Raw genomic sequence first — 22,384 nt, 5'->3', positions numbered from 1 at the left:
TGGATAAGAATGATTCATGTAGCCGATCCTATTTGACGGGATTTAAGACCTAGTTTAATTTGGTTTAGTTTGGTTTGGTTTGGTTTGGTTCTGAGATGTGTCTTTGTGTGTATTCTGCAAAAAAATTTACCAACGACAAAGCCGTGATATATACCTATAGAGAGAGTTACCAAGAAGACAATTAGCAATAGATTGACAGATAGTACATACCAATACTTATCAAATTAAGCAATAAACACTAGTGACAGCAGTGTTAGCACTCGCAGTGATTCTTTTACATATTTGCTTCACTCTGAAATTTATATTACAGAGAAAGGGGTCTGCTCATTGGCTTGCAGCTAGCTGCCTCTCTCTCTCTCTCTCTCTATATATATATATATATATATATCTTTATAATTGGACTACGTGGCCTCCTGCTTTGCAAGAAGGATGTTTTCTGTACTATCGTGTCAAAGGTTAAATGTACACTTAATATTTTTCCTTTCAAATACACATTAATACTAATTAGACTTTTTTTTATTCTGTTTGTGCTCCTTCCTGACTTTCTCGTATATCCGTAAAGGGGGACCATTTTGAAAATTTAACTCTGCTAAGCAATATGTCCTAAAAAGCTCTTTCTTTCAGTCTCAATAGAACATATTCTACAAAGAAAATTTACTGGGAACTCCAATATCAAATTCCAACCTGCTAAAACTTTGCGCAAATTTCAACTAGTATAGATTGATTTAAGCATATAAAACTACACAAGCTAAGCAATGCATGCTTTGCATTACATACATCATTCAGTCTTGTATCTGGACTGGAAAACTACATATTCACATAAACTTCACATATATTTATGTATTACTCTTCTTCTTTTTCTCCCTCCTTTTTCTGGTGATATATATGCTGTATTATTCACAACATAGTATGCTATACTAAATATTTTTGGGAAGCTTCAGTATCACCAAGGGTACTGTGTGGCTTCCCAGCCCTTCCCCTTCTCGAAGAATCCTGGCTCTGTCATCGCCGGAAAGCCCATTGTCGCTGTCGCCTCAGCCCATATGGAGTCGTCATCGAACTCTGGCAAGTTGGCATTCAAATTCCCCCAAACCACATCAGCTCCCATATCGTTCACGCCAACTCTCTCATCGTTCTGCAATTCAACATCCCCAGCAGGGAAGGCAATAGCAGGCTTATTATCACAAAACACTGATTTATCATTCAACACTGATAAACCGCTATTCGAAGACCCCACGCTACCCGGACTTCGCTGAATATGCGGTTCTTGTTTCACATGGTTGATTGGGATTTTGGCAGAAGAGGTTGGAAACTGAGGTGGAGCAGCAGAAGCAGGAGCCATGGCCACCGCTGTGGAGGCAGCATATAGTTGCGGCAAGTTGAGCTTGGTGTCGGAGCCATAAAGCTTCCATGCAGCAGAATCATAAGCCATGGCAGCTTCATGGGAAGTGTCAAAGGTGCCGAGCCAGAGGCGAGCCCCACGATTGGGCTCACGAATCTCGGCCACCCATTTCCCCCATGTGCGCTGCCGGACACCTTTGTAAGTGCAGGAAGCGTTCTCCGGGCCGCCCTTCCCTCTCATGCACCCTTTCCTCGACGTTGCGTTTCCGGGATTCTTAGCCTCCTGCTGCTGCTGCTTCTTCTCTCCCGCACCCATCATAGATTTCAACATTTTTTTTGTTTTTGTTGTTTTTGTAATTTTCAAAGCAGATAAGCTCGAAGGCTGAGGATGATACTGATAAGCCCCAACTCTTGAAGAGTTTTCAGTATTTGTAGAACCAAGAAGAAGGGTAAGGGAAGGGGGGGGAAATTAAAGAAGGATGCATACGTGTCTGTTGGGGAGTTCTCTCTGATACTTGGCAAGACCAACATGTTTGATCGTGTCAAGAGTGAAGCCTCACTGTTTTTTTCTCTATTACACAAACGGCTGTGAAAATTTTATTATTATTATTTTATGTAATTTTAGACAAGCTCAGGTGGCATAAAGGGGAGAGCAAATATAGGGATACAGATAAAGATATATATATATATATATATATATAGAGAGAGAGAGAGAGAGAGAGAGAAAGAGAGAAGGGGGAAGGATGCAGGCCACGTGCAGAAGGCACAGGGATTTGAAGGAGTGACGTCACTGTAGACAAAGCAGTGTGGATAAGTTTGGAACTGGGGGATTTCCAGAAATTGTTGTCACTTCGACAGTTTGCAAAGGTTTTTTGATACGTGGGCTTGAGACAGACAAGAAACTTCATTAGTAAGTTTGGCAACATCCAGACACAAATGGATTGCGATCCACTTACCCCCGAGAAAGAACTAAGCAAAATATTTTTCCGGGTTTCTGAAGACTGATTCACATGGGGTTTTTTTCCCAGTCAGGACGGGAATAGGGTAAGGAATTGCAGGGCTCGAATTTAAACTTCAACAAATTTGCTACTTTTTTCACAAATTTTATATTTTTTCACTATACCAATGGCCATGCTCAATTCACATTCCATGTAAAAGTGGACTTGAGCAAACTTGTGTGAAAGGTGCGTCGCAGGATTGGTGACCCATCAAAGCCCAAAATGAAGCCCACTAGCTGAAACATCACAACTGATCCAACTTTAGCCCAAGGTCAACCCAAAATGGGCCCCATCCTGTGTCCTCTGGATATTAGTTTTTTTTTTTTTTTTTTTTTTTTTTTTTTTTTTTAAGCACCCACATTTAATCAGTAGACGAAAACAAGAACATCCGATACCACCTGTCACATGCCATTTTTGCTGATTATGCCACTAGCAAAAATTTCTCGGTAGTTTGCAAAGGCAAGCAAATACAAGAATGTTAGAACATGGGCTCAAACAATCAAAATTGTGCAAGCAACACACGAGGCACAAGCATCATGAAACAAGCCATTTTATTAAGCATCACAAGCAATAACAATGCAAGAAAAGATACTAATGTTGGGCGTATATCATAAAACTAGTAACCGATCACAAGTCTTAAATATATGTAGTCCTACACATTATGCAATTCCCAAACAAAATGATGACCTTCAATATCAATCTATTCAAAAATACGTAATGGAGGGAGGCAGTACAGTGTGCAAAAGCATTAGCATTATTCTTACATCAGAAAGTTAAGGGAATTCACACTTCATAACATATCAAAACCTCAAAATAGTAAAAGATCCAATAATCTAAATTCACATAAACATTTACAAGAAATATTGTGGATTTAACCAAACTATCATCAATCAAGATAAAACTAACTGGCCATCTGTTGAAGCCAATAATACCTTCCTTTTGGCCATTCAAAGGACGTGTAGTCCATGAAAATGCCAACAATACCCAGATACACGAGACGGCCTTCTAAGCATGACCAAATTTTACGCCAAAACCAACCATAATTGCAACATGATCTGAGTGAAATTAAGGATTCCATCATCACCCCAAAGCCAACAATGCTTTGAGACTTCCTTGAACTAGCTCTTCAAAAAATCCTTAACAGAAAATGGCAGAAGGCCATCCTACAAAACCACACAAACATGACTAAGAATCCACCCTATGCCTGCCCGTTACTCTCATTTGGAGTCATTCATATTTCTTATGCTGCAATTAAAGCATCTAAAATAAGTTCCACCTCTCAAGCAAAGAAGCAAGAAGCAAGAAGCAAGAAGCAAGAAGCAAGCTCATTGCTGGGGTAATGCTAAAAAGTAGTTGCAAACTCTTTCTCTAAACAACCAAAAAAAAGGGTAAATTACAATAACCTCTCCTGAGGTTTGAAGAAATAACAGCAAGCCCCACAGTTTTAGCACAATTACACTAACCTCCCTTTTAGCACAATTACACTAACAACAAGGTAAAATATACATTTCAATTTAAAAGGGGATTAAGTGTTATATGAATTAAAAAATTAAGAGAACCCAACGTAATTATGCCAGACTTGTGGGGTTTACTCCAGGGAGGTTAGTGTAATTTATCCTAAAATAAAATAACAGGAAAAACTATTTCTGCAGAAGTAAAGAATAAAGATCAGACAGTTAAATTTCATTTCAACACCAAAAATTGAATTCAAATTCTTGCCTAAGCAATATGAACCTTCCCCTTCCCTTTAATTCTCCTCATAGGAGATAGGCCATTAGAAATCATTCCAAGAACCATTAAAAATCATTCTTATTTGGTGAAGTTGTTCTCAATTTAATCAAAAGGCAACATAAAACAAGATAACAAATCAATAAGTATCAATTGACAGGGTGGAGAAGATATAGCATTAGTTTCAATGATTATAACAAGGAAACATTTGCTCATGAGTTACTCAAGAATGCTTCAGATCTCAATGCAAATGATCTAACATAAGCAGCATTCAAGAATTCCACACACACACACACAGAGACAGCGAGGGAGGGAAGGAACTAACTTTAGGCTACCTTGCCAGTTTCTTGATTTAAGCATTGTCTAACCACTGTTGTCTGTTGTATCAGCCTTTCCATTGCTGAATAGCCGGGCAAGTTGGCATTTGCTGGTATTCCAGTGAGTCACAGAGGAAGAATGAAATAAGAGAGTTCCATGTAACAACATTTAAAAAGAAAAAAAAAGAAAAGAAAACAGCAATAATAAGGAATCAATAAATGGTCTTTACAGGAATAAGGAAAGTAAATGAAAAGATAGAACAGAAATCTAGAAACAAATATGAAATTTAAAAGCAAGGGGATTTTAGGAAGGAAAAAAAATGCACCAAGAATTGCTCTATTCAAACTGTCAGCAACATGCTGCCGATAGTCCAAGCTAAGTAGATGGAACATTGGAGACTTTTCTGGTTCCTCATAAGCTAGCAAAGCCATAAAGTCCTGCAACAGCAGTAAACATCTCTCATATCAATGAAGATCATATCAAATGAATTAGAAGTTCTTAATATGATTTCCATCAGGTAGATACATACTTCAAGCTTCTCAACATATTTTTGCACCTTTCCAAAAGGGGTCAACTTAGTCTGAGCAAATTCCAAAGCTTCTGTGCTGCCAAAGAAATGTAAATTTAGTAAAATGAGATGTGAAACTCTTGAGCTCTTGCAAAAATCATTATTATTGTGCTCACCATTTCCTAGAACAGACAAGCTCAACAAAATGAAGGCTCAAAAGATCAAAATGCAAGTCCTGGTTTTTATCCAGTAAGTCAGGTGCAAATTGTTCTGTCAGTTCAATGGCCTTCAGTGCATTCCCATCTAATGCAAAATTAAAAATTCCTGGAAATAAGATATACAAGGTATTACCACCATCAGTCAAGCAACCTGTATGCTCTATCAAGCATAAACCAAGTAGAAGCAACTGCTATCAAATAAAACTGGCAAGGTGGAGAGCTAAGAAACATGGATATTTCCAAAAGAAGTTGTAGAAATTTAATGTATAAAGAAAAATAGAGAATTGTATAGATATTGATTGTATTATTGATTGTTGTATGTTGATATTTATTACAATGATTCATGATTCCTATATATAGAAGAGGGTGAGTGTGTAGTAGGTGAGGAGTAGGTGAGGAGTAGGTGAAGTAGGTGAGTGTGTAGTAGGTGGTAGTGGTAGGTGTGTAGTAGGTGAATTTTAACAGCCCCCCGCAAACTCAAGGGGGATAGGAACTAACCAACTTGAGTTTGGAGAGAGTTACAAAACAAGAAAATACATAAAAATAAAAGAGGATAGGTGACACTGTATGGTCGTGTCAGACCATTGGTGAAGACACTGGATGGTGGTGTCATAACGTTATAGAGGACACTGTATGGGGGTGTCATAACGTTGTAGAGGACACTGTATGGTGGTGTCATAACGGTGTAGAGGACACTGGATGGCGGTGTCAGACCGATGTAAAAGACAGTTTATGGGGTCATGTCGGACCGTTGTAGCAGACAATGTTGTGACAGTTGTTGTGACAGTTTACTGAGTCTTGCTGGACCCTTGTAGAAACTAACCGGAATCAATGTCGGGACAGTTTACAGAGTCTTGTCGGACCCATGAAGGAGCTAACCGGAATCAATGTCGGGACAGTTTACAGAGTCTTGTCGGACCCTTGTAGAAACTAACCGGAATCAATGTCGGGACAGTTTACAGAGTCTTGTCGGACCCATGAAGGAGCTAACCGGAATCAATGTCGGGACAGTTTACAGAGTCTTGTCGGACCCCTAAAAAGTCGCACCCTCAAAAGGTGTGCCCAATCTATCAAAAGGCGTGCCATCAAAAGGCGTGCCCAATCCATAAAAAGGTGTGCCATCAAAAGGCGAGCTCAAGTCATAAAAAGATGTGCCGGACATGATGGCGAGGCACGTCACCACATTGGCTTGCGCGCCCGTTTTGTCGTCTGGCGTCAAGTGGCGCGCGATGCGCGGATCGGCCTTGGCTATTTAAACCAAGGTTGAGGCGGAGGCTGTGCAAACCAGTCTGAAATCGCTGAACATTTTCATTCTGAAATATCTGAATATTTGCATTCTGAAACATCTGAACAATGGCCTCTTCTTCCCGTTCAGCTACCCAGAATATGGCCTCTTCGTCCCGTGGTCTACTCACTCTCTTTCCCGACCTCAACGAGTCAACAAGAGAGATAACCAGTGCGGTGGCCAGTGAACCTCAACCAAACACCTCTGGTTTTGCTCCGTTGAACTTTCCGATGCAGTCTGTGGAGCAAAAAATGGCGGTGCAAACTGATATTGAGGCCAATCAGTATACTTTGAAGTCATGTGTGGAAACCATGACTGCGGTCACAAACTTGTCGCACCGGCTGCAGAGTAGAACAAATGAGGTGCAACAGTTAAACGCCCAACTGGCTCTGCTCCAACGCATGTATAAGGATGCGCGAGCAGAGATAAGTGTGCTAAAGGCGGAAAATAAGGAGCTGAAGCGGAAGGCCACCGTGATGTTCCGATTCGGAGGTCCGCCATATGCTGCAGTGGAGGAGCAGGGAATAGTGATCGTGCCCAGTGGAGTGGGAAACACGGAGGCAACACCGTCAAGGACCGCCCAGGACAGAGGCAAGAAGAAAAGACCGGCGGAATAGGCGAAGAAGTGAGGTCAGTGTGTGGCCGTCTGCAGAAAAGAAAACAAATCGGTTGTTTTTTTTTTTTTTTTTTTTTTTGGTGTGTTGTTGTAGAAATGTGATCGGGGTAGATTCCCTGAGATGAATAAAATATAATTTGTTGTGCAAATTTGTAAATTGTGTTGGTTTTTTTTTTTTTTTTATAATGAAAAAAGAAAGATAAAAGAAAATTAAAAAAAAAAGCGAAAAATGTGAGGGAGTCGGTGAGTGGGATGCAAAAGAAAAAATAGGTTTTAACATGTGGCCCCCTATCCAAGGCAGGGACAGCATCATTATCTCACACTCCCCACTTCTCCATTACCAATTTAAAAAATCCTCCAATTCGCCACTTGATGGCCAAAGAAAAGCACATCTGTAAGCAACATTAACGGCATGGGGTATAGAGAAAGCTGTTTTCTCTTTTGTCTGTTTCTGTCCCCATCATCATCATAAAAGAAACAGAGAATAGGGCAGGCCTAAACCAAAGCGATCCGTGGCTAGAAGCAGCGGCAAGGCCGCAAGTGGGAGAGGCAACAATTTCTGAGCTGCTCTTCAATGGCTGAAGCTTACTGGTTTTAACTGTAGAAGTAATTTCTCAGATTTTGATCGTTCTTCTTTGATGGGTTTTATATATATATATATATACTGAGAGAGTGGGGAACAAGGGGAATAATGAGTAAAGAGAAAGGGACCAGAGAGAGAAGGAGTGGGTTGATTAAAAAAATATATATTTCATCATAAAGTGCACGTGGGAGAGGAAATAATGTGACAGGAGGGTTGGGAGCAAAAAAGGAAATAATGTGGGGACGAAGGCAGTGGGTTTCTGGGGATGGTTGGAAATCTGGCTCAGGAGTTCCTGAAGCAAAAGCATGATGAAAATGATGAAAGCTATGCAAAACCTGTGCTTGAAACAGAAGTGGCCAGCAAGCAAGAGGTTTATGCAGGAGCAAGCAAGCGGGCACTTCCTGAAAATGGCATTTTGATTAGTGGCTGCCAAACCGATCAAACTTCTGCTGATGCTAGCCCATCTGGCAATGCTGATGAAGCTTACGGAGCTCTCAGCAATGCAATTCAGATGATAATTGCTTAAACAGATGGTACTGTTAACAATCAGGAGCTTGTATTGAGGGCCCGAGAGTTGCTGAAAAGTCAGACATTTCTGCTGCTGCTGCTGGAGCACAAGTGGATGAGAAAGAGAAAGAGATTGACGAGACTGGGGTGGAGCCACGTGACATTGATTTGGTGATGACACAGGTAGGTGTATCAAGGGGTAAAGCTGTCAAGGCTCTCAAGACTCACAATGGAGACATAGTCTGAAAGTATTTGGGCAATGATGGGAAGGTATGTGTAGAAAATAAACGGAATAGGTTGAGGTCCGGCGGGCGGCTAAGGTGAGGTTGCCGCCCGCCGGGGAAGCGAAAATATTAGGCTCTAAACTTGCTCTGATACCATGTAGAAATTTAATGTATAAAGAAAAATAGAGAATTGTATAGATATTGATTGTATTATTGATTGTTGTATGTTGATATTTATTACAATGATTCATGATTCCTATATATAGAAGAGGGTGAGTGTGTAGTAGGTGAGGAGTAGGTGAGGAGTAGGTGGAGAGTAGGTGAAGTAAGTGAGTGTGTAGTAGGTGGTAGTGGTAGGTGTGTAGTAGGTGAATTTTAACAGAAGTGACGTGTCCGTATTGGATACCGACACTCCTATGACACTCTCAAAAATGTGTCCGATACTCTTTCCATGTCCATAATTAAAAATAAAAATCTTAATTTCGGACACATAACCAACACTCATTTTGCAACATGTCCGTCACTACTTGGCCATGTCTATCACTAAAAATAAACATGAGACCGACACTTCTTGGACATTTGCTAACATATGATTTTAAAGTTTGCAAATTTAACAAAACACGTGTCCGACACTCTTTCCATGTCCATAATTAAAAATAAAAATCTTAATTTCGGTCACGTATCCAACACTCATTTTGCGACATGTCCGTCACTACTTGGCCACGTCTATCACTAAAAATAAACATGAAACCAACACCAACACTTCTTGGACATTTTCTAACATATGATTTTAAAGTTTGCAAATTTGACAAAACGCGTATCCGATACTCTTTCCATGTCCATAATTAAAAATAAAAATCTTAATTTCGGACACGTATCCAACACTCATTTTGGGACATGTCCATCACTACTTGGCCATGTCTATCACTAAAAATAAACATGCGACCAACGCTTCTTGAAAATTCGCTAACATATGATTTTAAAGTTTACAAATTTGACAAATATTTTATAGCCTTAAAAAAAATAACTATTAAGAATAATTCTATAGAAGTTTTACATAAAACTAAATAAAATATGTAAATGTATTAGCACATGGCCAAGGAGAATGAGGCAAAACAATTATATATGTATGCTATAGTTTGTCTAATTTTTAACTACCATGATCCAATAATCTAAAATTTTATGTAAGCAAATTAGATACAAGATTTACTTAGCATAAAGTAATTACTTAATTTGTACATGTTATGCATATCTATAACAATATAATATAATATCATGATACAATTATTTGTGGCATATTTGAAAGGTGACTGTCATACGTTTTTGGAATTTTCTGTGTTGTGTCCGTGTATGTGTCGTGTCATATCCATGTTTGTGTCTATGCTTCATAGATGGATAGAAATCCCAATAATTCAATTGTACATCAACACAATATAGAGCAGGTTTGATGAGAGAAGTGAAAAGTGCTAGTAAAATAAATTTGTTGGTTGAATGGGAGTCTCTTACAGATTGGTGTCACATGAAGGCCTAAACTATATACGGAAACTGTGTGTTAGCACATGATCAGTTACCATCTTGGGGAAGTTTAATCACCCATGGTCTATCTAGAATGGTTTCTATGTGAGGTTCAAAGGATAGATTTCTTGGTTCAATGTCGAGGATGATGGAAATGTTGAAGATGGGTGAAATATTGTTCTAACAGTTTTGAAAGAATCTCCTTTGAAGATCAAGTTAGAGATAATTAATCTCAAATACAAATTAGATACGACCAAATGTATGTGTGTCAAATTGTTTCAAGTAATTGATACCTGAGAACAAGTTTCTTTTAAGAGGAGGGTCTAATGGCGGTTTTTAGAATTTCTATAATTTTTATTTTTATTATTTTGAAATTAGATTTTCACTAGGATAGTTGTTATTTAGCATAGAATAGCCTACAATTTCCTATTCATTTAGGTTATTATTATGTTCCGAACTTTAATTTTTCTAGTTTAAGATTAGTTGTCTACAATAATTAAGATTAGTTTATTATAAATACTTATTGTGGAGAAGTAGTTCGGAAATACTCTTCGGATCCTGGGAGACGCTGGTGATCCTCAACTAGTCACCTGAAAAGATACAAACATTCCGGTCGGGGGTGCTGGAATTAGCACTCCGACGGACAAGTTAGTTCAGATACTCAGGGTAGTTTCTTTACTAAGTCTTGTCAAGTGATTTTTTACATACCTTTCTAAATCTATGATTCTTGTATTTATACTTGCTTTTTGGGCCTCGGGGCCTGAGCCTACTTTTATCCCATTCCCCTTTTATTCATTCGAAGCCACTGACCTCCGTTTATTCGGCCTTCCTAACGTATTCGGCGTCCTAGTCACACAACATGAAGCCGGATAGTATCTAATTTCTGAAGTACACATCTTCCGACTCTTCTACTTATTCGGATCGGAGCCCATTTTTGACCGACCTTAAGACTCAGACGTCACCGATTGAGCGCTCGGTGATGGTGCATATTGTACTCGTTCAGAAGTTTCAGAGTCTCGGCTGCGAGCCTTGCCTCCGAACTTCCGGGCTCTTTCGTGTCTTGCCTCGGTTTGCGAACCAGGCTCGGTTTTCTCTGTTTCTCTTCCCGAAGGGAGGGAGAGGTCTCGTAGATCATCTCTCAGTGGCCGTAGGCTACGTTTTGTGGTCATAGGCCATTTTGCCCGTTTGGAGTCCGGTTTCCGATTTTTCGGAGCCGACGGTCGTGTGCCTCGGTTCGGGACCGCTTAACCAGCTCCGTTTGCTCCGGTTTTTGGCACACACCTTATTTCCTCCCTTTTGAGGGACACTGTGGTCCGAGAGACCAACTTCGTGGTCGAACACCACTTCCGGTGCCTAACAGCCCACTTTCGGGGCCCCGAACTGCGTGTTTTGGCTCCCGAACCTTCATTTTGCATTTTTGGGCTCCGACCCGAACTTGAGATAGTCATATTTTGAGGTCCTTTTCATGTTTGATTAAGGACCTTTTGCTGTTTGAGATCTCCTCCTACCACTTGCTTCTTTAACGCTCTTTTAGGCCTATTTTTGCACGGTATTTTAGGCTTACTTGCGAGCTGTTTCGGACTTGGTCATAAACTACGAAGTGTCTTGTTTTGAGCCCCTCTTCAACTTTGTTGAAGGGCTCTCGGCCATTTGGGTCCAGCAGCTACCACTTGCCTTTAATCCCACTTTTTGGCCTTTTTGGGGGGAAACTTGAATTGTTTTCCCCCCCATTTTTTCCCCCCCTTTTTGCCTATATAACAGCAGCTCCAGCTCTGGTTTAAGGGTTACAAAAAATCCCCCTCAAGCTCTTGCATTATATCTCTCTCCCTCTCTATATTTCCAAGCTCAACACCCTTAATCCTATACCCATTTCTTCATCAACCCATAGCACCACGTCCCCATCTTCCATTCCAGCAAGTTGAAGCTGATTTCCAGAGGTGAAGGACTCCCAAACTCAAGCCAAGAGTTGCCTGAAGTTTGGTCTTCAAGGGTAAGCTCCATTTTCCCCCTTTTGGTCCATATTTTGTATCATTTCTAAGCCATATTTGCTTGCTGTTTTAGGCTCCGACCCTAACTGGAGTTAAGCTTATTTTGAGCTCCTTTTCACTTTTGTTTAAGGGTATTTACCTGTTTGAGGTCTCCTTGTTGCACTTGCTTCACTACCCCTCTTGTATGCCTATTGCTTGTGTAGTATTTTTCGCCTATGTATAAACTGTTTTGAGCTCTGTCATGAACTGTAAAGGGGCTTATTTTGAGCCCTTCTTCAATGTTGTTGAAAGGCTCAATACTGTTTGACGCTTCTATCTTCCACTTGCCTTTATATCCCTTTTTTAGCTCCATTTTTGCATGATTTATTAGCCTCGGATGCTTCTGTTTTTGGACTGTGGTCCGAACTGAAAATGATCTTATTTTGACCCCCTCTTCATGTTTCATTGAGGGTCTTTCACTGTTTCAGGCATCCTTTTTATACTTTGTGTTATATCTCTCTTTTTGGCCATATTTTGCATAGTATTTTTGGCTTGTATATATGCTGTTTTGGGTCTGGCCACCAACTGTAAAATGCCATGTTTTGGGTCCCTCTTCAACTTTGTTGAAGGGCCCTCTTGTTTTTGAGGCCAGCAACCTTCACTTGCTTCTTTGTCCATCTTTTGGCCCATTTCTTGCATGAGAGCTTAGCCATACCTGTGTTTGTTTTTGGGCTCTTTTCAGAACTGTAAAAGATCATATTTTGGGCCCCTCTTCAACATTGTTGAAGGGCCCTCAGCTGTTTGGGGCCAGCAGCTGTGGCTTGCTTCATTATCTCACATTTAGGGCCATTTTTGCATGCTAGTTTTGCCCTATTTGTGTCCATTGTTTGGCTTTGCTACAAACTGAAAACATGCTTGTTTTGGGGCTACCTTGAATCTGTCTTCACATGTCATGATCAAATAACGCATGCTTGATGTAGCTACAAGCCATTTCATATGCTTAATCTTGCATTTCGGGACCATTTCATGCATCGGGTGCCATGCTTTCATGATTCGGGGCTGTTTCGGGTCATATTTTAGTTCTGAAATTTGCATGCTCGTATGCCATATTCCATGCCTTGCCATGTCTTGTTAGAGTGGCATTCGGTGCCTTAGGTTCGGTCCTCGATTTGCGTGCATGCGTGCACACATCTCGAGTGTCTCATTTTCATCTCATGGCCTCTTATGTGAGTGTGGCTGAGGTCCACTCATGTTGGTGTAAGTCCATTATGCATTGTGTATGCCATTTCATTTCATAGCATTGCGTATGCTAGGTTGTATGTTAGCGCATTGTGTATGCCATGTTATCTCGTACATCGTGTATGCCATTTCTTAGCATTGTGCATGCTAGGTTGTATATTAGTTGCATTCATGCATGTCATGCATATTGCATTGTGTTCGGGATAGGAGTTAGCCCGAGCACGGGAAACGAGGGACGTTTCGTACTCCGAGTGGCGGAACGTGTCTCAATTCCCCAGTCGCTGACACTCCGGATTATCCATGATGGAGTTTAGGCCCTGTTGTGTTTTTCATGTGCATTCATTCTATATTGAGTTGCACAATTCGACTCCTCGGCCATCATGCATCGAGATGCGTGATTGGTGGCACGAGGATCGAGGCATGCATACATTTGTGAAAATACATTGCTATGTCCCTTTCCTGCTCTCTGTTGCAGCAAATCAAGAATTAGCAACCTTCCGGAGCTTGGCGCGCTTTCCAAGAATAACTGCAAAACAGAGGCTAATTGGGGCATCCCAGTGGATTTCCGCGCGAGGCAGTCCAAACATACATCATTCATCAGAGTCGAGGCAGTCCCCGGCTTGCATGCCAATTTATTATTTTTCTTAGTTAATTTGTTAATTAATTAGGGTTTTGTACATATTTGGACTGTAATTATTTGGGACTGTATATTATTTATTCGGACCCTCCGAGAGAGGGCAAAATTGTAATAAGTGTGCGTGTGTGGGATGTATGTCTTCCAACCCCACGTCTCCCCCTTTTATTTACCCACTTATGATGGTTAGATTATGGCATATTTCAATTAGCATGCAGTATGATAGCATGTTTGCATCATTCATCTGTTTTGCATGCACCGGGCTCGGCGCATCATACTAACTGCATTTGTATTTCAATTTCAAAGTTGAATACTTGTTAGCTGTTGCATCTCATATGTCATGCTTAGAATAGCCGAGCCTGCCATAGTTGCATTTTGCATGTGTTGCATTAGGCATTTCTGTATAATTAGGATCATACATGGATTTCTAATAAGTTTCTGTTTTGGCTTGGAGTACTCGGTGAGTTTTATGCTTTAGCATCCTTGCATGCGTGTGAGTGCTGCCATGAATAGCATGCTTACCATGAGGCTATTTGCTTATGTGATATAACTGCCTGAATGCCTGTGGGTGAAGGTTGGGTTATTTGGATTGGAACAATTCATCAAATGTGTGTTTTTTTTAAGCCCACTAGATAGTGGCAAAATCATGTTTTCTAAGCCCACCCGAGGGTGGCAAATCCACGTCTTAGCCTACTTGCGAGTAGCACCATCAAACCATTTTCAAACAAACAAACATGAAATGTTTTGTTCCAATTCAGGCGATCCAGTCTATACTTGTATGCTGTGCGCATCACATAGTAATCTAAGCTAATAACCGGAATAAGGACACATAATGTTTTCAAAAATAGATATCATGGTTAGTAGAGGCCGATCTTTGATCGGGCGAGCGGGGGTGCTCACGAAGTGACCTTCCCCAATCGTACCCAAGTTCCCGAGCCGAGGCAACTTTGGTGATGACGGACACGTGGCCTTAGGCAACGAGTCAGGGTTTCCTAAATTTCCCAAAATAAAACATTTAGGTGGCGACTCTGTATCTGGCAAAGCAGTCCATGTTCGGCACTTCTTTCAAAAATCTGTTTTCTCAAAACGATTTGCCGGATTTGGACTCTTTGGTTCAGATTTAGAACCGTGACAATTTGAGAGTCCTGAGCTGTAGGGACCCCAAATGAACAGAACGGGACTCACCCTCCCGGGGCGTTCGGGGACGTCTACAGATTGCCCCTGCATTCTTCAGCCCAAAGGGCATAACTTTGTAGCAATAGGTTCCTCTTGGGGTGAGGAAGGCAGTTTTGTCCTGGTCATCTGGATGCATAGCGATTTGATGATAGCCTCTGTAAGCATCGAGGAAGCTCATGCGTTGATGACGTGCCGTCGCATCGACGAGCTGGTCGATTCTAGGTAGAGGAAAACAGTCTTTGGGGCAAGCTTTGTTCAGATCCGTGAAGTCGACGCACACTCGCCAAGTCCCATTTTTCTTCTTCACCACTACTGTGCTGGAGAGCAACATAAGATAAGTGACTTCTGTAATTGCCCCGGCGTCAAGCAGTCTGTCTACCTCCTCAACAACGGCGGCAGTGTGCTCCGCGACTGACCATCGGCCTTTTTGAATGATCGGCTTACATTTCGGATCGACATTCAGATGGTGCTATGAAACTGACGGGTCTATTCCCGACATTTCGTACGGAGTCCACGCAAAGACGTCAAGGTTGTTGAGCAAGAAAGTGATCAGCTGCTGCCTGTCGACCTGATTCAGAGAGGCGCCGATCATGAAGAACTTTTCTGGACTGCCATCAATGTCAACTCGATCTAAATCTTCCGTGGCCTTCTCATTTGGATACCACCCAACATCGTCCAGGATCTCCCGATTCGGCACCTCGATGGAGTTTACTTGCAGTTCCTTTGGCGTTCTGGCGGCAAGGAGATAACATACTTGTGCCGGTTTCTGGGATCCGCGGATTTGCTCAATGCCGTGTTCTGTTGGAAAACGTAGCATTTGATGATAGGTGCTTGGGACGGCCTGCAAGGTATGCAACCACGATCGCCCCATGATAAGATTGTAGGGCGATGGCAGCCTGACGACCAAGAATTCCACGTCCACCGTTCTGGAGCCTGCTCGAACGGGTAAGCTAATCTTTCCCAATGGGTACTCTGGAGTGGCATTGAAGCCGAATAGTGGATAAGGAGACGGAGTCAGGTCTGACTCGCTGAATCCGAGTTTGGTGAAGGTTTTATAATACATAACCTCCGAGGTACTGCCCTAGTCGATAAGAACGCGTTCGACGGTGAACCGGTTTACGCGCAGCTCAACAACCAAGGGATCGATGTGAGGGAGTGTTACACCGATCAAATCAGAATCGTCAAAGGTGATACTTGGCGTTTCTCGGGGCCGCTTTGCTGGCGTTCGGGGCCACTTTGCTGGCGTGAGTTGTTGTTGGGGGCCTGGATGTGATTGGATCGCAAGCACGGCCGGGGCTGCTGACAGGCTGTATATCATGTGGACGGTGTCAAGCGGAAATGCATCCTTCGGATGGGCAGGTGTTTCGACCACACTCCTTCGGACGCATTGGTGGAGACGTTCGTCCTTTACCAACTCCTCAAGATGATCTGTTGAAGCATGGCGGCCGTCAATTTCTTGCTGTCGGGTCCGAGATCGTTGATCATCTGCCCTCGGGGGTCGCGCAGAAGCTTGGCGCACTGTTTGTTTGGATTTTGCTATTTCCGAGGCTAGATCGCGACGAAGGCGTTTGTTCTCAGCGATGATGTTGTCCAACCTCTGTTTGGTTTGCCTAGCTTGTGCCATGGTCACTTGTATTGCCTTTTGCGTTGGGTTTGGAGATGAGCAGAGGTCCGAGGCAAGTCTTGCTGCGATGGTTTTTGGTCCAAGCGAGTTCGCTGGAATGAGGTCACCTCTCTGTGCGGTCTCGTCAGTGGCTATCAGAGGATCTTCAGTCACGCTGCCATGGATGTATTTGAGTATTCCCACAGACGTCGCCAATTGTGGAGAAGTAGTTCGGAAATACTCTTCGGATCCTGGGAGACGCTGGTGATCCTCAACTAGTCACCTGAAAAGATACAAACATTCCGGTCAGGGGTGCCGGAATTAGCACTCCGACGGACAAGTTAGTTCAGATACTCAGGGTAGCTTCTTTACTAAGTTTTGTCAAGTGATTTTTTACATACCTTTCTAAATCTATGGTTCTTGTATTTATACTTGCTTTTTGGGCCTCGGGGCCTGAGCCTACTTTTATCCCATTCCCCTTTTATTCATTCGGAGCCACTGACCTCCGTCTATTCGGCCTTCCTAACGTATTCGGCGTCCTAGTCACGCAACATGAAGCCGGATAGTATCTAATTTCTGGAGTACGCATCTTCCGACTCTTCTACTTATTCGGCTCCCACACTTATGTAAGCACATGGTCAAATGAAATTTCATTCTTTTATCAATTAAAATCTAGACCTTTGTCTATCTTGAGAGGTTATTTCTATTACCAAAAGCATGTCATGACTTAATTTATGAATCAAACTCAAATTGGACTTTGACACCAATAGGCGCAACCTCAGAGATTAACACAAGTGAGCTACGTGGTCCAAGAGCAACAAATGAAGTTGAGAGTCATACTTTCCTAACAATATATTAAAAGAAAAAATAACATCACCCACGTTTTCTTTTCTCCATATCCTCAAGATGATTGGTCGGCTGCTTCATCCCAGTACAAGCAATGAATGACTCCACAGTTTCTTTGTAGCAATTGTGCACAAGATACGATAGGACAATGTTGTGTATGTCATTGTCATTGACAACCTGTCAAACACATAATGTCAAAAACTATTAGAATTTAAATATAGAGCACATTGAACAGACTTCAGACTAAAGCAACATCAATGAGGAATTTTGTCTTTGGTGCTCAATTACAGAAACTATAGCATATACACAATCATATAATCAAACATCCTGGTGCAAAAACCTGAAGGAAACATTAGAGGGAGGGAAAAGGTCCGGAGCAGCCAACCACCCATCTAAACATTTCTAAATAATTTACATTATCTTATCTAAAAATATTATACAATATGCAACACATATAAGTGATTATGACAAGTCCATGTACCCATACCCAACTTTTAGATACATATCACAATATCCTAAAAGTCTTAAAAAAGTCTAACCACTTGGAAATGCACATGCACCCAAATTCATGTAACATAATTTTTAAAAGATTAAGCAATAGAGAAATTTTAAAGACATTAATCTGACAAAAAAAATAAAGGCAGTTTGCTAAGACAAGTAAAAATTTGTCAATTTGTAAATCAATGTTGTTAAATTGAAGGAAAGTTACCCAAAACAAAATTGAAGGAAAGAAAGACCAATTACAAGAAGTATATCAACTGCCCATCGCACAAAAAATATCAATAATTTTCGAAAGTAAGCCATGAACCATCATTGCAGGAGAGATGCTATGGGCAACATGATATGCATAATGCAGCCTACATTCCTAGGCTACCATAACCAAGCACCATCTCTAACTTTGGCAGGATGACTCTAACAGTTTGCTATTTTGCAAAATAATAGAAAGCAATTTTCTTAATAAACATTTCTCCATGTCAATACCTAATCATAAAAACAGGTTCTTCAGGCTGCATCCCTAATTATGTACTACAATTAAATGCTTGACCAGACAGTACAATGTCCTTCCAAATGTCAAACCAACCTCCACGAGTAAGTTCAAGTTAATGGCACGACTACTAATTTCTCCCTATACACAGTAAAGAAATATGAAAGGCCCGCTGACATCTTAGAAAAACCTCAACAGACAGAGAGAGATACTACATACATACAATCGCCAAGATCTCAAAATTATAACATTTTGCCTTCTAACAATCTAATAATCAGAAATTCAAGGCAAGTTAATCGTCAATCTTGAGTAAATCAATCTTCTTCTTCTTTTTGTCTATTCTAGTTCTACAAACTTCATTATGCATGTCAAATTGGTCCCCTTCCTGTGTTCAGGCCCCAAAACCTATGTAAACCTCTTCTTGTTCACCTCCAATCCAAAGAATCCATAAATAAAGGTGTCAATTTTTTCTTCTTTTTTATTTCAAATCATCTACCCATCTCCAACTTGTGTAGAATTAATCAATCAGTATAACCAACATTTATTTTTTTTATCAGTCATAACAATATGTAAAAACACCAAATAGACTACAAAAACAAAGAAAATAAAGTCGTTGACCCAATCTAATTTCCACAGATGCAACTATTACAGACCATCAATTGGGGGCACCCAGAGAAAGAATTCATACGTTCCAATACTATGATACTATCTATACAACCCCGTTCTGCAACTTCCCAGATTTGCAAACACACAGAAACTAGGGTTCCCAAGAAAGTCAACATCAACGATCTGATTGAAGAACAAAATCACCAAACCATTCAATTCTTTCTAGGGCTTCTTATACAATCATGAACAGATAACAAAAAAACAAAAACACTTACAATGTTTTCGTACTGTCGAGGATCGACGTCCATTATTGAACACCTTTTGTGAGTTTAATTGTATAAAAATAATCGATTTATTCAATTGGGTGGGTTCAGAGCTCGGAGAATTGAAGGAGCTGTGAATCGAAGAGGGCTTCTTCCATTGTCGAAGAAGAGGGTTTGTGTGTTCGTGTGCGCTACGTGAGTGTGTATATCTTTTACCCCTATTTACACGTTTTTGCAGAATAAATTTGTTCAAAAAATAAAAACATAAAAAATGTGTTTCTATTTTCAATTTTCAGTTTTTTTTTTTTTTTTTTTACCACCCAACACTAGCCACCACCCGTCACTATTTTCCACCACCGTCTTCCGCCACCACCATCCACCTCCCACCACCACCTGCTACCACCACTGACCACCCACCTGCCCATCGTCCGCCACCACCACCCACTTGCCACTCGCCACCACCACCCACCCCTCGCCGCCACCACCACCCACCACCCACCCGCCATCACCCACCACCCGCCACTACCATCCATCGCCCGCCACCTACTAGCCACCCACCTGCCACCACCATCCACCACTTGCCACCACTAACCACCCACCATCACCAGCCACTTGCCACCTACTCGCCGTCACCACCACCACCACCACCACCATCATCACTCACCACCCACCTGTCACCACCACCACCACCCACTCGCTACCACCTACCACCCACCACCGTCACCCACCCACCACCACCACCACCACCCGCCACCTACCCGCCACCACCCACCACCACCCGCCATCCGCCACCTACTTGCCACCACTCGCCACCACCACCACCAACACCACCATCCACTCGCTACCACTCACCATCCGTCACCGTCACCCACCCACCCACCATCACCACCCGCCACCCACCCGTCACCACCCGCCATCCGCCATTCGCCACCCACCTGCCACCACCACCCACTCGCTACCACCCACCACCCGTCACCGCCACCCACCATCGCCACCACCACCCACTCGCCGTCCGCCACCCACCTGCCACCACCATCCACCATCCACCACCCACTCGCTACCACCTGCCACCGTCACCCACCCACCCACCCACCACCACCACCACCACCACCACCACTCACCCGTTACCACCCACCATCATCATCTACCCACCACCCACCGTCACCACTTTCCACCATCGTCTTTCACTGCCACTTGCCACCACTTGTCATTTCTCACTCTTTTTTATATGTTTAAATTTTTTTAAACATTTTGTCAATTACCAAACGCGTCTGTAATTTATGTTTTTTTAAAAATAAACAAAAATCAGTTTATAAAATATTTGCAAATATAAACTGAAAACGTAAATGTTACCAAACACATCCTTAGTTTTTTTTGAACGATAGAGGGTGTGTTTGGTTTGTATTTGTAGAGTAATTTTTGAGATAAAAAGTACAAAAATTTGTTTCGTTTGCCTTTTTTTAGAAATGATTTTAAAAAATTATTTTGGGAGAAAATTTTAAAAAAATTGATTGATTTTATGTGTATAAGAGAGAGAGAGATTTTGAAAAGTAAGTAACCAAATAAAATTTTGAAATTTCTTTTGAAAAAATTTGTTTGATTTGATTACTCTTAAAAATTTATTTGTAGAGAATTTTTCTCAAAAATTTTTCTAAAAAACAAACCAAACATTTCAAGAATGTTTTAGTTTGGTTTCTAAATTATTACCATTGGGATAGTGACTCAGCGGAGAAGGTATTTTTTTCTACAAACATGACCTAAGTTCGAACTTAAAAAGATAAATTCATTGTTTTATATCCGACTCTTTTTAGAGATTTTGTCATATACTTTGCTTGAATTTGTGTTTGTCTATAATATGTGATTGAGCTCCGTTAATATTTCAGTGATTAATTTCTTTCCATGGTTGGGTTAAATCAAATTCAGTTGAGCAAGCCCGATAATCAATTATCTCATGACTTAAATCTTTGCATGCAATGATGACATTTCATAAAAAAATTTCGTTTTTAGTTGAAATAATAAAATAAATAAATAATTTGTGTCCATGTGGTCCAGTTGCTAGCTGGCTGCATTCAAATTCTTTAATGAAAATCTGATATGACACTGATTTGATGGGCGAAGGTAAAAAAAATTTGAAAGGAAAATCTCCTTTATTATTACAACAATGATTCATCCCACTAAAAATATCACTACTAATAACATTAATGAATTAAAAAAGTAAAAAAAAAAAAATACAACTCCAAGATCAGAACATCACATTAATGGCGAGACCCACTGCCACCTAATTAGTGGGAGCACTAATTAGTGCTCCCAAACATTTTTCTTATTATTATTATTAGTTGTTTATCCGATTGTTTTCGCGCTTTATGTTATCAAAGCTGGTACAGGATTCCAAATTTTCAGATTTGAATTTGTTCCGAATCTAAAACGATGTTATTTTAGATTTTTTTTTTTCTTTTGTTTTGAAATTTTCTCTGTTAAAGATGAAAAGTGAACACAGACGAAGAAGAAGAAGAAGAAGAGAAGAGAAAGAAGAAGAGGAACATCTTCATCAACAGTCAACATCTTCACCAAGATCCACAAAAAAAAAAAAAAATTCATCAACAACATCTTCATCATCATCATCAAAAAAAAAAAAAGATTCAGATCATCAGTCAAAAAAAAAAAAAAAAAAAATCGAATCTGAATCAGCTTTGATTCAGATCCGATTCAAATTCAACTCCAGCTCCGATCAACCGCCATTACCGTCTTCTTCTCTTTCTCCTCCTTCTCCCCTTCTTCTCTCTTCATCTTCTCTTCTCTTCTCTCCTTGCTCTCTCTCGCCTCTCGTCTTCTTCTCGCATCTGTCTCTCGCATCTATCTGTGTTCAAAGGAAGAAAAAGAAAAGAAAGAAAGAAAAGGAAGAAAAAAAAAAAGAAGGAAAAAAAAAAAATGAAACCCAAAACAACGTCGTTTTAGGTTTCGAGCCAATTCGGGCAAACTGATTTCGCGCCCTAAAACAATTTTCTTATGCTATCCCTCGTCTATAATGGGGGTGTTTGGGAAAGATTATAGAATGTGATTATAATTTATTTTAATTTAGAAATTTATGTTAGATAATTTGGTACTTATAGTTTTTTAAGTAAAAAGAGTTTAAATAAGTTGAAAAAAATTGATTATTTAGGGAGTATTTTGTATGGATTATTGCAAGCTAAAAGTTGTAAGCAAAAGCCTAATTTCCCAGTTTT

The 22,384-nt window shown here is 40.9% G+C and overlaps 2 protein-coding genes across 3 annotated transcripts; both read right to left on the bottom strand.

Moving 5' to 3' along the window:
• Positions 1–694: 694 nt before the first annotated feature.
• LOC114280907 (dehydration-responsive element-binding protein 2D) lies at positions 695–2,867 on the bottom strand. Its single transcript, XM_028223312.2, has one exon. The coding sequence runs from the start codon at positions 1,670–1,672 to the stop codon at positions 944–946; it is 729 nt and encodes a 242-aa protein (XP_028079113.2). The 5' UTR covers positions 1,673–2,867; the 3' UTR covers positions 695–943.
• Positions 2,868–3,022: 155 nt separating this feature from the next.
• On the bottom strand, positions 3,023–19,433 carry LOC114280908 (LisH and RanBPM domains containing protein). Of its 2 annotated transcripts, none has more exons than XM_028223315.2 (7): positions 19,173–19,433; positions 17,342–17,483; positions 5,070–5,217; positions 4,915–4,990; positions 4,711–4,822; positions 4,393–4,494; positions 3,023–3,502 (listed from the first exon to the last, which is right to left on the bottom strand). In XM_028223315.2, the coding sequence occupies exons 1-6, from the start codon at positions 19,203–19,205 to the stop codon at positions 4,394–4,396; spliced, it is 612 nt and encodes a 203-aa protein (XP_028079116.1). In that variant the 5' UTR covers positions 19,206–19,433; the 3' UTR covers positions 3,023–3,502; position 4,393. The 2 variants fall into 2 exon arrangements, with proteins under 2 accessions (XP_028079116.1, XP_028079114.1); XM_028223313.2 differs by having other exon boundaries at positions 4,403–4,494.
• Between the last annotated feature and the right edge of the window lie 2,951 nt (positions 19,434–22,384).

The sequence above is a fragment of the Camellia sinensis genome, chromosome 3 (assembly GCF_055761805.1).
Source record: "Camellia sinensis isolate YWXY chromosome 3, ASM5576180v1, whole genome shotgun sequence".
Taxonomy (NCBI): domain Eukaryota; kingdom Viridiplantae; phylum Streptophyta; class Magnoliopsida; order Ericales; family Theaceae; genus Camellia; species Camellia sinensis.
Note: the sequence above shows the minus strand (reverse complement) of the source record. Positions and strands in the feature narration are given on the sequence as shown.

Coding starts and splice junctions, on each gene's coding strand:
- LOC114280908 (XM_028223313.2), bottom strand. CDS start 19,205: ATGGACGTCGATCCTCGACAGTACGAAAACATT. Junction 4,823..4,914: donor AATATGTTGAGAAGCTTGAA/GTATGTATCTAC, acceptor CTGCTGTTGCAG/GACTTTATGGCTTTGCTAGC. Junction 4,495..4,710: donor TTTGAATAGAGCAATTCTTG/GTGCATTTTTTT, acceptor CTGGAATACCAG/CAAATGCCAACTTGCCCGGC.
- LOC114280907 (XM_028223312.2), bottom strand. CDS start 1,672: ATGTTGAAATCTATGATGGGTGCGGGAGAGAAGAAGCAGCAGCAGCAG.